This window comes from Apostichopus japonicus, chromosome 17 (assembly GCF_037975245.1).
Source record: "Apostichopus japonicus isolate 1M-3 chromosome 17, ASM3797524v1, whole genome shotgun sequence".
Taxonomy (NCBI): Eukaryota; Metazoa; Echinodermata; class Holothuroidea; order Aspidochirotida; family Stichopodidae; genus Apostichopus; species Apostichopus japonicus.
The window spans coordinates 4,084,133-4,102,512 of NC_092577.1; the positions used below are offsets into that span (position 1 = coordinate 4,084,133).

The window sequence follows — 18,380 nt, forward strand, 5'->3', positions numbered from 1 at the left end:
TTCCTACGCCCTTGCTAGTTACAATATAAGGAAAAAGTGACATTGGCGCGAGACATCCGTATGTATATAAAGGACGGGTCACCAGCCTGAGGGAGGTATTCTCGGAAGGTATCGTATTTGCTACCAATAATGCGGTGCATATATGTCAGCATCAGCATATATGCTGCATATTGTGTCTGGTAAACATGGGCACTGTAGGACGAAACTTGGTTTTCAATATTGGCTGTCAGTTTTGCAAACATATATTTTCTTTTGTTTCCAGTGGCGGAACCAGGATTTTCGAAGAGTGAAGGGCCGAGGGTCGACTTGCTTTGAGGGACGGACTTGTCACGTTGATTAACTAAGCGGGCGCTACGAGAGTAACAGAACAGAACAGTAGTAACAGAAAATTTTGCGAAAAACACCTCCCAGATTGCCGGAATTGGCACTTGCCAGGTCTTGTTAGATGCATTTAAACATTCTTTATTTTGAGATCTCATGTTTTAAGGTAAATTAGAAAACTTCAATTCGGTAAACTCACTTTATAGAGGAAGAATAGTTCTTTACTAAACATTCGATGTTTTACACAGGTACTTGAAGGTAATATATATTTTGATAAGTACTCACGTGACAAGGACAGAAATCCATGACAGGTGGTCTTGGATATAAGCACAAATTTGTGTTGATTGCAACGGCTGGTGTACTTGTTGAAATATAATAATTGCTACGTTAATAACCAGATATGAAAACACGCTAGGGCATTCTAATGGTAGCCGTAGCCTATATATATGCTATAGGAAATTCATATGGGAAATTAAGGGATACATTAATTGTTAGGTTTGTGTTATTACTATTTGTTTTACATACCTCAAAGGGACCTAGTGTGGGCACCAAATGAGCTAAATGGGTGGACCGTGTAGGCGACTAGGGGCCACGGCCCTCTGGTTAGTATGTTAAAAAAGGTCCTGATATGTGGGTTGATAAAGGGCAAAATGACGATACCGGGAGGGCATGCGCCGAAGGCACGAGCTATCTACGGGGTGCGAAAATTTGGCACGTTTAGACGAAGTGGTGCAATGTGATGCGGTAAGAATCATATACAAAAATAAGATCCACTGAGCCATTAGAAACTCTTCTCATGCACATGTCATCACGAATTTATTGTCCAAATACTAAGGGTAGGGGGGCGAAAGATATTCCATCCCCCAACCAAATTATTGGGGGGAGGGGCAATTGCATGGATTGCCATAAAAAAAATAACAAAACTGAAACGTTGACTGTAAGCCAAAAATGTTGACATTTCCAGTTGCACAAAATGTTTCGGATTCGCACACACATTAGTGCGAATTAACATAACTGTATATGAGGTATAGGTAGCTAATTCTAAGTGGATATGAACGTTGTCTATATATAGGCCTACACTTGTACATCGGGTAAATCTGGTCACGGCAAACCACTGCGCTCGAAGCGCGATAACATTTTAGGTTTTTGTGTTGAATGTGCATGAGCTAAGGTCATTGTTATATCTGGGAAACGACACCTCAACCACCCCCACAGAAAGAAAATAATTAGCTTAGCGTATAATTACCCTCATTTTCGTACTATTAATAAAAACGCATGTTTTTTAATTGGTACAATTACAATGGCTTTGGGCTACAATGAGGCAACAATGACTTTGGCTTCATAGGCAAATTATTGATTTTTTTACATCTGAAAGAATTCCATATGAAAATAAATTAGCTTCCGTATTATAATTATTATGTAGTATATAAGTTTGTTACTAGCTAGCTTCACTGTTTACCAGCAGATATGAGGTACTGTGCACACATGCATGTAAAATAGTAATACCCACGCCATGTAAATACATTTTGGTCGCTATGCTGGAAAATCAACTCGTGGACAGTGTCATTCCGACTTACCTATCCAACATTTTCTAGTTATAAAGCTGGGACTTTATGTTGCAATGCAGTTTGCGGGGTGAGGTTAAGTGGTAAAACCATGGATATGAAATCTACAAGGGGGAGAGAGTGAGACAGCAAGCCAGAAGAAATTCGAAAATACAAAGTTATTTAAATAAATCACTTGAAATCTTGTCCGTCCAGTTATATATATTTATTTATTAGCCTGGTCATTGTGCATCAATAGACTAAATTGATTAATGTTATTTCGGAATCTTTCTAACAAGGTCTGAACAATTCAACAGTAATTAGCAAACAATTAATCGAGAAGGAAGGTAAACTGGTTCACAAAGTCATTTGATGTTCGATCTATAGCCTACGATGGGACATCATACTCTTGCTCGTTGTACTACACGACTACAAACATGTTATCAGAGCCGTTTCAGTGCGGTAACATTGCAATGGGAATGGGTAGGGCGAAAGAACAGAACCCTTGCCCCCAACCCTCCCTTCTTACCATTACACGACACCCTCTCTCATAAAAGATATTGGGAAACGGTTAAGATTTTCTTTATTTGCAATAAGCTGATTTGAAGATGTAAATATAAAGAGGACTATACATATACATTGGAATTAAATTTAAATTAACAATCTAAATAGGGAAGGATATAAGGTCATGCGGAATTATCCGATACATTTACCTAGAAAGTCTATAATGGTCACCCACGCATATATTTCAACATCATGCATTCTGCTGCTACTTAATGCCTCTAGGATAATTATACTTTTGAAAACTTGAAGCATTTCTGAGCATTCAAAAAACTTTAGGGTCAACACTGATGAAATATTTAATAGTTTCAAATTTTCAACCCCAGTATATCTGTTTGCAGCTGTTGTGACTTGGTTCAAATTTATTGTAATAGAAAATGGAAAACATTGAAAATCAAAATTAAAGGAACCGTTTCCACTAGGAAATTTAAATACGCAACATTCTCTAGTGAAAAATAAGCAAACTGTCAAAATACTTTGCAAAGAAATGCACTAATGTAATGATGAAATATAGAAAGAAGCAGAAAGTTTTACATTCATAAACTCAGTGTAAGTCACAATTTTATGAAGATCCTGGGATGTGGATGGGGGTGTTTGTACTCAATTTTGACAATTGGACAAATTTTTCCAAATGGAACCATTCACGTGTTTTCAAACTGATGTTAAAAAGGCTGATTGTAAAATTTCTATGATAGGTCAAGGTTGGGCTGGTGATGCAATTAAATGCTACAGCACACAACCAACCCAGATGCATTATCAACTGTATCTACTGTTTAGGCATTGATACAGGGTAAATGTACAAACATTCAAATGCAGTTTAACCTTGCATTTAGACCTAGTTTCTAGTCTAAATATGCCTCAGAATCCCCCGTTTTTTTCCAAATGAGAGTCCCCTATAGCCCTTCACACTTGATCTGCCAGTGCTGTTCGATATGATTAAATATTATTTGAAATATTTGTTACAAAAGAACCTGGTACAAAAATACGTTTTTAATGGAGATGTCAATGTTGCATTGGATTCAGTTGATCCTTAATATCTGGCACATCCAGAACTAGACATGTGTGACTGTGTATTGTACTAAGGGTTACTCTATATGTATAAAAACGCCTGTATGTATTTAGAAAAATTGTCCTGAGTTGATAAATTAATTGCATTTTATAATAAATTTCCTTCATAAATTATAGCAAATATATAATCAATCCAATAATTTGTTACTAATCTTGCTCCGGCTATTTACATACAATTTTTGCACAAAATAACATTTATGATATATGAGGCTAAACCAGGATGTATAGGCCAATTTCCTCTACTAAAGATGCAAACGCTTTTTTCTTTGTTTGGCCACAAAATCTGAATATCAGATTTATGTAAAAAAAATATTTCTCTACTCTTCGCAAATTGTATTTCCCTGTTTTTCATCAGCGAGAGTGTTGTCATTTCCTTTCACATTATTTTCAAGTAGTTTTTTGTTTTTCTTCAAATGGCCTGTTTGTGTGAAGGAATTTTTGCATTGATATGGTTTATCACTAGAATGAATTCTTTCATGTGTAGTCAGATTACCTGACTGATTGAAAGACTTACCACAAGTTTTGCATTGATATGGTTTTTCACCAGAATGGATTCTTTCATGTGAAAGCAGATGACATGACTGATTGAAAGACTTACCACAGGTTTTGCATTGATATGGTTTATCACCAGAATGAATTCTTTCATGTGTAAGCAGACTACATGACTGATTGAAAGACTTACCACAGGTTTTGCATTGATATGGTTTATCACCAGAATGAATTCTTTCATGTGTAATCAGATTACTTAACACTTTGAAAGACTTACCACAGGTTTTGCATTGATATGGTTTTTCACCAGAATGAATTCTTTCATGTGCAATCAGATGACTTGACTGATTGAAAGACTTACCACAGGTTTTGCATTGATATGGTTTATCACCAGAATGAATTCTTTCATGTGTAAGCAGACTACATGACTGATTGAAAGACTTACCACAGGTTTTGCATTGATACGGTTTATCACCAGAATGAATTCTTTCATGTGTAATCAGATTACTTAACACTTTGAAAGACTTACCACAGGTTTTGCATTGATATGGTTTATCACCAGAATGAATTCTTTCATGTGCAATCAGATGACTTGACTGATTGAAAGACTTACCACAGGTTTTGCATTGATATGGTTTATCACCAGAATGAATTCTTTCATGTGTAATCAGATGACTTGACCCTCTGAAAGACTTACCACAGGTTTTACACTGATGAGTTTTATCACATGGTTTAAATTGACGATTTGATATTTCATTTTGTGTACATCGTTCACTTTGCCCTATACTATTGCAGTCTTTTAGAGAAGTTTCAATTCTTTTACGACAAAATCCACTCTTCATGAATTCTGTTCTTGTGTCTTCAATGTGATGGTCCTGCAATGAGTCTCTGTCTTTCAAAGGTGTTTTCTGAAGTTGATAGTTCATCCCTCTGTTTTTTACTTTGATGTGTGGCTCTTCTATACGACCATCTGTATTCTTATTATGTTCAATGCCAGCTTTAGAGATTATCATCTGTGTTGCTACTTTCTGATATGTTTGCCCAGATTCTGACCAAATTTTATTACTATTTTCGATCGGTCTATCTAAGCTGTCAAGAGTTTTCTTTGTTTCACTGCTGTGGATATGATCCAAAGAACTGGTTGACGCATCGTTACCTGCTCCAAAGTCATGGACAGAGTTCTGTCTCCCAATGAAAACTTTACTTGGGATGCTGCTGTTAGTAGACATTATACCTTTATTTGAGCCTTGTACTGAGGTGGGTCTCGGGAAGAAAATTGGCTTCCCATGTGTATACTTCAGATGCTTCAGCAAGTATATCTGAATGGTGAATAGACGCCCACAATCCTCACAGCCGAAACTTGAAGTTCCTGGCACTGAAAGTAGAAGTGGTACACTTTACAGTTATTCAGGGAGAAGGCAGGGGAGGAGGATGCTTTTGGTATTAAAAAAAAATGTTTGAAAGTTACTCCTTCCAATTGTATATGCTCACGACAACAATTTATACCTCAACAACAGAGGAAATAATTAAGCACCCAATCAAGGTATGTATGTATGGGAAGTTGTCCATTTGCCTCTATATCTTTTCAAAGCACAGAAATTTGTTATCCTCATAATCTTCATTACTATATGGCAGAACTGTTACAAAAAATAGATTAAAGTCTATGTTTTGAGGTAGTACAATTTAACCAAGAAGATCTAAAAAGAAGAAAATTTCTTTAGCATTTAACTTACTTGTTTGGTGAAACCTTTTAGACTCATCTGGAAAGATTCTTTCTATCCCCAGATCTCTGGCATAATCTTTTCCATAGTACACTAAAAGCTCAGTGCCACATGGAATTGGTTTGTACGAGCGGTAATATATTTGTCCAAGATATTGAAAAGCAACAAGATTTTGTTCCCTGTCATCTCTTGCACAGTTGACAAACCTCATCCAGTTTGATTTGGTCTCATTCTTTGCATCGATGTAATGAGACGGCTTACCACTTGAACATATCTGTCAAACAGTTGAGAGGACATGAAAGAAAATGGTTTATGTACCATAGTACTATAGAAATAAACATTATCCAGACTGACCAAAAGATTGAAAACTAATCAGGGCATAAAAAATTAAGCTTGCCAATAATTGTAAATTAGTTTAATTTAAAGCATAAACAATTTTCAATAAAGTTACTACCAATGGTCATCGACATTGGCCCCCAATATGCTAGGAAGTCAATGTATGGTCACCCATGCTCCAACTTACTTCAAGAAGTATTCGACTGCCACCCTCACAGTATTTATCCCCACTGGGACACTGAGTGGTCTCAGTTAAAATTTCTCAATAGTTATGGCAGTACTGGTAACTTGAAGATACAGACCACAAGAATGTAGACTTTCAAAATATTTAGCAAGTTTTAGCATGCTAAAACTTGGGGCCTATACTGATGATCTTTAACATTCTAATGTGAAAAGGTACTTTGTGTTCACTTTTCACCAATATTTCAACAATATTAAATAGGTGTCAACTGCATTTCACATGGAGTTACTGGATTTGTACTTTTCGGGGTTTAAATTTTGGTCACAACTCCAAGACTTTACTGCAGTGATGCAAACCATATTGTTAGTCAATGTCAGCTTAGGAGATAACTGCTACAATTTGATCTCTGAGAGTGGGAGGAGATGGAGGGATGACATCATGTGGGTTATTAAGTGTTGAACTTCTGAGAAACCATATCAAGATTAAACTCCCATGTTGCCATTGCAATTTCACATAATGGGCAAATCCAGGTTGTGATTAAAGGGACACTTACCTCCCAGGCGTAACCACTACCGAAAGCTTCCTCTTGTTTGACAACTTCTCCCTTATATGGTCCAAACCGCACACCTTTAGGGAAAGATTTATCGGCAAATACACCAAGTCCAGCACCTACAATTGGTGTCTCTTTGATGGACAGTCCCTGTGGGAGGCTGTTCTTTGCTCTGTGTCTGCTTCGCTGTGATACTGGTTTATCTTCGATGATAATTAGCGGATGCTTGTGGCACGAAGATTCGTTAAATTCCTGACAATCTTCACAGTCTATATAAACAATGGTCAAAGTAACATAAAATGCATTCCTCATCAATATGAAAACTTTTGTGGGTTTCCAGTTACATCAATTGGGTAAATAAAACTTTAAATGGATACTCCAGTGGCAGACAATATAATACAATTAGTGTAGAGAAGAGAAGCATATCCTTCACTGTTGAATTAATATCCATGTCAATGTCTTATATCTAACAATCCATATGGGTTGCTTGAATAGAAGCTACTTTTGACAGCTAAAACTTTCCTTTTGCAAGGACCTGGACTATAGTAAGTGGGGTCTGTATTGCCAACGGATGTGCTCACTCCAGATGGTGGCAGACGGCTGGGCCTGGCAGTTCAGAGAGCAGCCCAGCACAAACAGTATTTTATATGGCCACCAGACAGTACTTTTGATGATTAATTTAACAACTTTTGCCATTACCAAAATATGGGAGAATACTTGGCACAGAAGTTAGTCCTGAATAGGAACAAGAAGGGAACACCCACCCCTTATACCCATCCCCCAGGATGTGGATCCCACTACAGCACAAACCCAGCCGGCATTCAAAGCACAGCCCTGAATGCCCTCACACATTTTGAATGTTTCTTTGAATGTTGACGTTCTTTTGGTGTTCTATAACTTGTCTGTAAGAATCACATTTGTCCTCAGATGAGGAAAAATTAGACCATTATACATTTTAACTAAAACAGACTCTTTTCAGCTTGCTTGCCATCATGATATCAATATAGATCATATGTTGTCACGCCCACTCACAAAGTTTCGATAAAAAAATGTTTTGTTTTTTTTAAAGGTTGTAAATGATGAAATAAATGTTTTAAAGGCTTCAAACATAAAAATAAAGGTTTTTAAAGGCCCAAAATGAAGTTAATTTGTAAGATAATTACCATCTATGCCCATTTTTACATCATCTGTGTCCTTTATTAAAAATACCTGACTTACATAACTGTTGGTTTGTGAGTCTGATTTGTATCACTGCATGTATCATGCCTGGCTGTCCAAAAAACTTAATAATTACCAATGGTTAGCATGACTAAATACAATATTTCTACTCTTAACCAAGTCCTAAAAAATATACATATATATTTTTTTTGTCACTTAAAGTAAAAAAAAGTTTTAAAGGTTTTTAGAGTATTTTGCTTAAATAAAGGTATTTTAATAGTTTTGCTGGGAGATTAAGTGATAATTAAGTTATGGGGGCCATCTGGCTCACAGCCGCTGCTTAATTTTACCCTTGAAATTGAATCCTGAAATACATCCATGAAAATGTTACATATAACCGATTACACAATTCTAATGTCAAAATAAGAAAGCCTCAATTTGTTGTTTTACAACTACTAGAATAATGCAGTTAAAATATAATACAAAGTCACTAGCTGTAAGTCTTCCTTTGAAGTTGTCCTCAAATTAAGTGGTTCTACTTACAAATGAAATGGTCATCATCTGGCACAGTTTCCTCCTTGTAGCAAACAGAGGTTTGATTCCTCCTTGGATAGTAACGTTTAGGCTCTTTACCAGATGCTTCCACATCATCTATCAAGGAAATGATAAACTGGTTTTCTAAAAGTTTCATACTAGTTAGGCATTTCTACATTACAAAAATAGTCAATGATTATTGGGTTTGGATTCTGCTATATATAATAAATTATACTGGATGGTTTTTTATTAGCTTTTGTACATTTTCACATTATTTTGAAACACCCTCATTATCTGACATTTTGATGTTGGAATAATAAATTGATTGTCAATATGACTGAAACCAGCGACAAACAATACATAACAATAACAGAGTTTTTACTGCAATAATAATATAATGACATTTCAAAATTTCATTAAAGACATCCAACTTTTCTTAACATTTTATTACTTTTAGACACAACTCAAATCTGATTTTCAAGAAGTATTGAACAGGGATGTAAGTGCAGCCCAAAAAAAAAACCGGAAAAATATTCGGAGACCCCAGGTGAATGCCGTCCTAACACATCCTACTCCTAGCTCTGACTACTTACACACTATCGTTACTGTATGTTAGGCTAGCTTAGAAGTATTAGCGCTAACACATCCTACCCCTAGTTCTTACTACTTACACACTATCGTTATGTTAGGCTAGCTCAAAGTTACGAATACGTCGCAGCGAACTACGGAATAAAAAACAGTCTCACATTCGAATGCGATCACAAATATCGACTTTCATATGCGTATCCCGTAGATTTCCGCCGCTCAAAAATATCACAAGCGTTAATTCCAAAACTTATGTCGAGCACCAGCACTTAAGAAGATATTAATTAGCAGTCCAATCAACATGAATTAGGCAAGGTTTTTCAACGACAGAAATGAGCTATAGCGATTTGAAGTTCGCACGTACGCAACGATATTCACATGGCACAATGTTGTACAGCCCAATGCGATGATGCGAAACTGGAAATGGTATTTTGAGTGATCGATGAGTGAAAATTGAAGTTAGCTTGCTGCAACGTTCCAGGCATTTTTGCCGCGTTGTGTCTTTGATATTCGAACAATTTTGTGGAACTTTATTGGAATTAAAAAAAAACGGATTTCCGTAAAAATACGGAAGACTTATTGGAATTAAAAAAAACACCGGATTTCCGTAAAAATACGGAAGACTTACATCCCTGATTGAAGGTTAAATCTGTGAGATCACACCCTAATGGCAGTCTTTTGAGGTTTTGAAAAGGATTTAGTTCAATGGCTGCAAGCTTGCAATATTCATTTTTTCCATGCAAAACATCCATGTGGTGAACTAACAACAAAATAATTTAACTCACCCAAAAAAATGGAAGTGCTCTTCCAAATGGCATATATTTTCATATCATTAATAACACAAAAACATGAGAAAAGATGATAAATTAACATAGTTCAAGCCACATTTATCGTTAATCAATACATGATAACTACATCTAGTATAACAATAGGCTCTGGATACAGCTATCACTGCGTCTTCTCTGAGTGTCAAGAAAAAATGTGAATGAAATTAAAGGTGACTTGAAAGCCAAAAATGATAAGTTTTCAACATTACCTTTACTTTTCTTTCTTTTCTTCCCATTTAGTTTGGTCTGTTTGTCAACTCCATCAGGGTCTTTAATGGTAGACTCTTCACAATCCCCAAGCAGAGGCATACAATGCTATATGGACAAAGTAATTAAAGGTAGTCAGTATAGGCCCCATATTATAGCACGCTATACTTGCTAGGAGCTTTCAGAAAGGACTTTCCTGGAGGTCTTTACTCTCCAAATTGTTCTCAGGTGTTTTAAGGAACGCACAAGAAGACTGAATGTCCCAGTGAGGACAATTTACTTGAAGGTTGTTATCAAACAGTTTAAAAATTTTGACCAAAGGTGACCATATTTGAATATCTAGCATATTTGGGCCCAAATGCAGTATACTCTTAATATAGTGATTGGATGACCGTCCCAGTATATAAATAAATGTCATACTGATAGCCTTTCTTCAAATTGACTGATGTGGTATATATTGATACATGTATGTATGTATGTATGCGTGTATGTATGTATGTATGTATATGTGATCTTCCTGCAAGCAGGAACTTGCGAAAGAAGCCATGGAGGCTTGTAGACTCGCAAGCTGACCGAAGCCAATCTCTCGGCACACATCCATTTAACGTCCATGTCAGGAAGTTGTTATTGAACAACACCCTTGCCAGACGACACACATTGCTGTCGGCGGGGAATCGAACCGGGGATCTCATGACTGGGAGACGCCGGCGTTAACCACTAGGCTATACACTCCGCCCTACATATGTTGTTCAATGTCAGATCTAGGATTTTCCAACTAGGGAAGGGAGGGGAAGGAAAGGGGAGGGGCTGTGTAATAATTAGGGCTCACAGTATGTGTAGCAGTTTTGAAGGAGGCTATGAATATTTCTTACAAAATATTATTGTTCCTGTGTACAAAACTTGCTATGTACATCTTTGCACTTGTACAGCAATCTGACCTTTTAGAATAGCATATTCGTTGCTATATGCATAGGCGTACGAGGCGGGGGACAGACTGCTCCCCCCTCAAATTTCCAGAGGACAAGAAATTCGGGCAAAAGTCCTGAAAAATTTGGGCAGCCTAAGAGGGAAAAAAATATTTATATATATATATATATATATATAAATATGCAGTAGTTTGCCCGAATCTTTTTCAAATTTTTGCCCGAAAATTCTGTGGAAAGCGTTTTATGTTATTTGTTTTGTGACATTAATATTAATATAGGCCTAATGATTTTCTTTAGTTAGCATCATGTTGGCCCAATATTTCCGTGTAACACCACTGTAAGCGCAGCTTATCCACGCTTTTTGCACTATCAAAAATTTTCTAACTATTCAACTGTATACCTTGACATCCCCGACATGAGTGTATATAAGAAACGTTTTATTGTTCATGGATGGTGGGGGGGGGTGCCTACAAGCCTAGAAGTACAGGTTTATCATATTCCTTTTTATTTTATATACTTTTTTTGTGAGACAAATTGCAATTTCACCCAACACAGCGACATTATCCCGCATACGTGTCGTTGAACAATGTATGTTTTTCTGGAGGTACAGTAGCTGAGTACTGTAATAAAATAATAAATACGATAACTAAAAAGGAGCTTAAAAAATATACTGTCCTATTTTTCCACTTCAAAGTGATGTTACCAGTTTTTTCTTCTTCTAATTTATCAAATTTTTGGGGAAGTGTAAATTTCTAAAATGTGAGATTATAAAATAAAGAATGTTTAGATGCAACTTGCAAGGCCTCAGAAGTGCCATTTCCGGCAATCTGAGAGGCATTTTTGGCCAAAAAATTTCTTGTACGCTACGCGCCAACTGATGGTGGTGCTCCGCTTAGATAGTGTCATGGGAACTTTCGGGCACAAAAGATTCTGCCCCCCCAAACTAAAATGGTCCCCTACGCCTATATGCAGTTCCAATAATTTATTCCCTATGAAAAGATCAGAGCCATGAGGTAAATATCAATATTAAATGCATAACCGACTGTCTTGTTATGCTTGCCAAAGGCCTAGTTGTGGGTGTGTGTACAAGGGGTTTGTTTCTCAAAATAAAACAAAGTTGCATCTGTCGGACACAAGCAGTTTGAAGATTTTGCATCCAGGACACAGATTCCTGCGTTGATGAAAATACTCAGAGCATGACACTTTCAGTCAAGAATTCTCAATTAAGACAAACAGGAAGCTACAAAATAGCCAAATGAAAAAGAGAAAAGGTTATCAATGATGATTAGTGAAAATTAGATGAAAGTGAAAAAAGGCTATGCATCCAGAACCAAGCAATAACAAAGAGTGGGTTTGTTGACACAATGGGGTTGATACAGTTCTATAAAAGGAGTTTATCAAAATATATAATCATTACACTTACCTGAGGTTGATTGTTGCAAACAGTTTGGTTAGTTGATAGCTGCAGTTTGCTCTTAGATCTCCTTCCTGCAGTACAAATAATTGTAAGCAATAATACAATTAAGAAGCATCAATTACATTAACACTACATAAATAATAAATACTAAAAAAAAAACACTGGATGTATATTTCCCCTGTTTGTGAAACTTGTGGAAAGGAAGGAATAAATTAAAACAATTTAAACAGACTGAGAAAAATAACTGAAAAATTAAATTAATTATGGATGTAATGAGAAGTTAATGGATTTTTTTTTACTTTTGTAATGAATATTCAAATTGGATTATTCCAGCTTAAAAGGATAATAGATTAAAACATACAAAAATGATTACCCTAAGTTTGGTAACATAAAAAGGATACTACTTTAAAAAGTAGATTATAACAAGTATTTTAATACTGACTAATCTGAGTAGTTTTATATGAATGCATTTTTGAGCAATAAATATTTTAAAAACTTGTGTTCAAAATTTACCAAATGGAACCAATAAGGACAGTTCTTTCTTATTAAAAAAATTAAGTAAAATATTTTATTCAGGGTTGTTTCTATAGTTTGATCAAGCTCAATCTTTTTATTTGCTGATATTGTATATCAGATGTGCTACTGTATTTATTCTATTTATTTTTGAGCCATATGATTATGTTTCATATTATTTTATTAAAGATTAAACAAAAATAATGAACCTTTGCCTTATTCAAAGTAACACAAACCTGGTTTTATTACAACTTTCTTAGTGGGTCGCCAGTCATCATCATTAATATCATCATCACTGTCATCCCGTGATCTTTTTCTGGTCTGTCTCCTCTTCTGAGTCATAAATTCTGGCATTGACACAGTCAGTCCTTGAAGAGAGCAAAAATATTTGTTTGCCTCATTAGCATAGCTATTGTTTTCTTGTTACTAAAAACTGAAAAGTAACAATGGAAGGAATTTATAATTAACTTTGATTATGTAATTTCAAGAAGAAAACATGTAAACAGCAAACAACTATTGGCTGAAAATTTGTCTCCTCTTCTGAGTCATAAAATCTGGCATTGACACAGTCCTTGAAGAGAACAAAAATATTTGTTTGCCTCATTAGCATAGCTATTGTTTTCTTGTTACTAAAAACTGAAAAGTAACAATGGAAGGAATTTATAATTAACTTTGATGATGTAATTTCAAAGAGAAAACAAATATTACAGCATACAACTATGGGCTGAAAATTTGTTAGGTTCACCAGATTTCATGACTAAAAATTTATACTTTGACTGGGTCTGATCATTTTCAAAAAATGTACTCATTGAATTCTATGAGTCAAGCAGCAAAGTTTGTCCCCTCTTCACTCATTTCATTTCTTTATTCCAGTATAAATTTACAGAGAAATTTATAAATAGGATAAAAATATAACAATATACAGAACATCAAAATACAGGTTAAGACATATAAAAGTTTATGAGACTAAGTTAATAGTGAAAACATAAAAAGCGTTACAAAAGTTATATTTGGAAACATATACATGTACATATTACACACCAATGCACATAGTTTTTTTTATCAGTTAAGCTAATTTTAGAATTTATGCATCTTCTTCTTACCAATCTGAACCATCATTTCATAGTTACGCTTCATGTTCTGTAACCGGAGCTTTTCATAACTGGATAATTCAGCCCAACCTTGAGCTGTGAAGAATTGCCGTAGGTCCCCATACTCTTTATCTTCTTTGGATGACATGCTCATAGTCATATGTTGACTAATTCTATAAAAAGATAATTAAAAATTGAGACTGCGCATACAAAACTTACATGTGACTTAGCCACATAATTAGAGGAGAACTAATTTTAACAGAAATAAGAGTAAGAGAAGATACTTGGGTAGGCCTAGTTCGTTTTGAGGCTTGGATGCCAAAATATTGGTCCAACATATTGTGTGGCTGTGGGAAGGGGTAGGGAAAGCCTCTGACTCTGAGTCTAATGTGCTTTGTGACAGAATTGCTTTGTATTGTGTGTTCCTCACTTAAATTTAAGTGGTCCCTTCCTGGCAAAGAAAATCTTCCTTAATTCATTTTCACATCTTTATCCTGTGAACATTTCCTTTCTCATTTTTCTCACAACGTACATTATTATGCTGTTGCTTGCCACTTAATGAACTAACTGTTAATTTTCCTAGGCCTAGACTAGATAGATGCATATTTACGGCTCTGATTCTGAACTTTTCCTTACAAAATATGACGGTGTTAGTTATGTCAAAACTGCTAGGCCTAGGCTATATATCTTTGCAGCAATGTGCCTATTTTGTGATGAGATACTTGATAAGTTTCTCCTTGCCAACTTGCTAATATCTGGTAAATATAGATTATACTATAGCCTAGGTATTAATACTAGTATTACTAGAATTAGGCTATTAAGTTAGTTAGCGAGGCGTTTAGGTTAGGCCTTACTTAAGCCTAAGGCTAGACCTGCCTAACAAATAGTAACATATGACTTGTCTAAGTTAGGCCTAGTATTAATTATCAATTATTGGCTCTTACTAGTCTTAGACTACTCTTAGTTTATGATACTTTTTGCAGTAATACTACCAATTAATAATATATATTAATAATAATACCAATTACGAACGAAAACACGCTATGAAGTCCAAAAGGGTTGTTAATAATTCAACGACCGTTGACGACCTCCGTGCATGTCATATAATGCAAACGAATCATAGAATTAAAATTGAACTATTATGTGCGCGTACGTACGTATACGGTACGAATATAAAAAGCAGAGAATAAGCGCATGCGTAGTTCAATTTATGAAGCGTTTTCTGTACTCAGTGCAGTAGTTTTTCGCGCGCTTTTTAAGATCAGAAAATCAGACGGTTAATAACCATTATTGTAAACTACCGAAGCGTAGAACTGACATCGTGTTAATGATTTACACACAATGCAACCGTTCCAAATTCGAAAAATTGCCGTTTTGCTATGATCTTGACGAAATGTCCAAAAATATAAAAATTACTATTTTTGCACATTTGGAACCAAATATACATGCACAACGATAAGTTTAAAAGTTTCTCCTACAAGTTGAGGGGACTTTGCAGTTGTATTACAAAGTTTTATTACAAAGTGACATGCCCTACCGCCATTTGAACCCTGTGTAATTCCTGGTTCCACCACGGGGATATGGGTAGGTGGGATGGAATGGGGGGGGGATGCATCTCCCAATTATGATTTTTGGACCCCATTCGATTCCGGTAAAACGAGAACGTTTATCCGCATTACACTTCTGAAGGTACGTTATATATTTTTTAATTGATTTATCATATGCAGAGTACTTCTGAAGATTTCAATTCTATAGCTACACCCTATAAATATTTTGATTTACATGTTAACACGCTATAATTTCATTTCAGAGAGTACAGCTTGTGATTGTAAAGGATATAGAGGCTGTATTCGGGGACATATACCTGTATAAGTGGGTGAAAAAGCCGGATATGGGGTGGATATATTGGTTGGAGTCTAAAGAGTATAGTTGAGTTTCATGACCGTATATGATACAAATTTTACACTATTGGAGTGGAGGGACACATCAGTGACAGTTTTAATAACAAAGTGCACTTTTAAACTACTAAATGAGAAAGGGTACTTTCTTCCCAACGTGGGCACTTACTTCTGAATAAGGGACCAACCTTTGGCAGGGGCATCGATATACTGAAGAGGGGTAGGGGACGTGGGGGTCAACACCCACCCTTTCTGAAGGGCGAGGGACACACTATCAAATGCCAACCCCCCCCCCCTTCCTCATGTTTAGTAACTGACTCGTGTACGCCCTACGTCAATTTTCTAATCATTTGTCAGATGTGACTTTATATTTCAAAATTATTTATGGGTGACATATGAATTCAGGGAGGAAACTGAGGCAAACTTGAACATTTCTAAATGTGAGTCCGTCCTGTGGGCCCTGTCGGGCTTCGCCCCTGGACCCACCCGATAAAGCTTTGCGCCAAAGAGTTCGCGGTGTGAGCTTCGAGAACAGTTCTTCAGTTTTATCCATGTTCAGTCATTTATGTCCCCCCCCACCCCTTTCCTAATTTTCAAGTGGGATTGACGCACCATATCGGGGCGTAGGTTTTGCACTGTCATGGAACGATACATATATATCTTATCAGGTGCGTATCCAGGGGGGGGCGTTGGTGGCGCGCGCCCCCCCGGGTAGGAAAAAGAGGAGAGAAAAAAAGAGAAGAAAAAGGAAAAAAGAGGGGAAAAAGAGGAGGAGGAGAGGAAGGAAGGGGAAAGAAAAAGAAGAAAGAGATAAGGAGAAAAGGAGGGAGTAAAAAAAAAAACGCGAAGACACCGGGAAGAGAAAGAGGAACAGTGACATCATTACAGCGCTGAAGGGTAGCCAGTGGCGGATCAATGATTTCGTAAAAGTGTGCCTCACCCTACCCCTTACACCGACAACTCCATTTTTTTGACGTTTCCATTTTCCTCTCTCACTAATGATCTATATATATATACTATATATGGTCTATCATAACGCGTGTGTAGAATTGTGCTATGAAACCAACTGTGGCTGGTCTCGAACTCGACCGTGTCGTCGGGGAACATGACGCATTTTGGGATGGGGGCGACCGCCCCCCCATTCAGCATTTTTTAAATGATATCGCTAAGTAATTTCAAAATAGAAAGTGCTTAGATGCAACTTACAAGGCCTGGGAAGTGTCATTTCCAGCGATCTGGGAGACATTTTCGGCCAAAATTTGCTTGTACGCTTCGCGCTAACAAATGGTCCTGGGTAGTGCCATTTCCACCGATCTGGGAGGCATTTTCGGCCAAAATTTTCTTGTACGCTTCGCGCCAACCTATGGTGGCGCTACGCTTAGATAATTTGCCTACAGGCTTCGCCCCTCCCTCAGTGGCAAATTCCTCGCTACGCGCCCGTTCGAATTTGTAACGCAAACAGCAGATATCACATCATATCAGTGAGCATGAAAATGGCGTTCCAGGATGAAAATCCTCAAAACTGTCCGACTTGCCTGAAAAAATAACCAAAGATTTTCGCGAGCTTCGCGCGCATTCAACGTGTTCATATCAATATCATATAAGCAAGCATCGGTGATTACATCGCATGCCATCATGTACCGTACGGTCCGTTAAAATTGCGCAGTACACCGCGGGATGCTAATGTAAACAACGACATGTCTCATGTAGATGTATAAAAAGCATGGAGGTCCAATTATGTCAAAACTCTCTTTTACATTAGTAATGGCGAATTAGGGGCTGCACCCCCGCCGCGCAGTGGCGGAGCGTCCATACGGTCAGGGGGGCGGATGCCCCCCCCCTGACGGACTCAAATGGACTGCTGGCGCCTTTTTCAGCTCTTTACCACTTTTTACTTATTCTAGATTATTGACTATTTTATTGCGCTCTCATCTACTTATTGACATTTGTCACATTTTGTTGGTGTAATTTGGCGATGACACCCTATTCTTCGTTTATCTGCAAATTAGCCAGGCCCTGAAAGGGTCATTTCCGGCGATCTAGGGAGTATCTTTACTCAAAATTTGTCTGTGCGCTACGCGCCAACCAGTGGTGGCGCTCCGCTTAGATAGTGTCGAAAGCGCCCGTACAGACCATTCTCGCCCCTCCTGACCAATACCCCTAGCTCCGCCACTGCCGCCGCGCCTCCTACGCCTATGTGTGTAGTGTTCGGTTTCGGAAATATCTGCTATTTTTTCATTTCCTTCAACCAAGTTTTATAATAGCCGTTATAAGAGGTTTAATATTTGTACACCAATAAATTAACTGTGTCGGAATTTTAGAAACTTTCTGACCAACATTCTGCATCACACTTCCCTCTACTTGTGCAATTTTGACCGGTCTGTTAGGGGTTGAAGGTAGTTTTTCTATATTGGTTGTCCATAGATGAAATTTTGTACAACATTATGGGTATG

General features: G+C 37.0%; 1 protein-coding gene across 1 annotated transcript; it reads right to left on the minus strand.

Moving 5' to 3' along the window:
* Window positions 1-1,710: 1,710 nt before the first annotated feature.
* LOC139984297 (uncharacterized) lies at window positions 1,711-15,165 on the minus strand. Its single transcript, XM_071998158.1, has 9 exons — window positions 15,051-15,165; window positions 14,042-14,202; window positions 13,175-13,306; window positions 12,432-12,496; window positions 10,085-10,190; window positions 8,473-8,580; window positions 6,775-7,040; window positions 5,717-5,978; window positions 1,711-5,358 (listed from the first exon to the last, which is right to left on the minus strand). Exons 2-9 carry the CDS (start codon window positions 14,187-14,189, stop codon window positions 3,812-3,814), a joined length of 2,634 nt encoding a protein of 877 aa, XP_071854259.1. The 5' UTR covers window positions 14,190-14,202; window positions 15,051-15,165; the 3' UTR covers window positions 1,711-3,811.
* Window positions 15,166-18,380: the final 3,215 nt, after the last annotated feature.

Bases quoted from the DNA above. Each gene is read 5' to 3' on its own strand.
- LOC139984297 (XM_071998158.1), bottom strand. From the start codon at position 14,189: ATGACTATGAGCATGTCATCCAAAGAAGATAAAGAGTATGGGGACCTA. The intron at 8,581-10,084 runs GTAATGTTGAAA...TTTCCTTGATAG, and splicing joins GAAAAGAAAGAAAAGTAAAG to ATGATGTGGAAGCATCTGGT. The intron at 7,041-8,472 runs GTAAGTAGAACC...TTGTTTATATAG, and splicing joins AGATGATGACCATTTCATTT to ACTGTGAAGATTGTCAGGAA.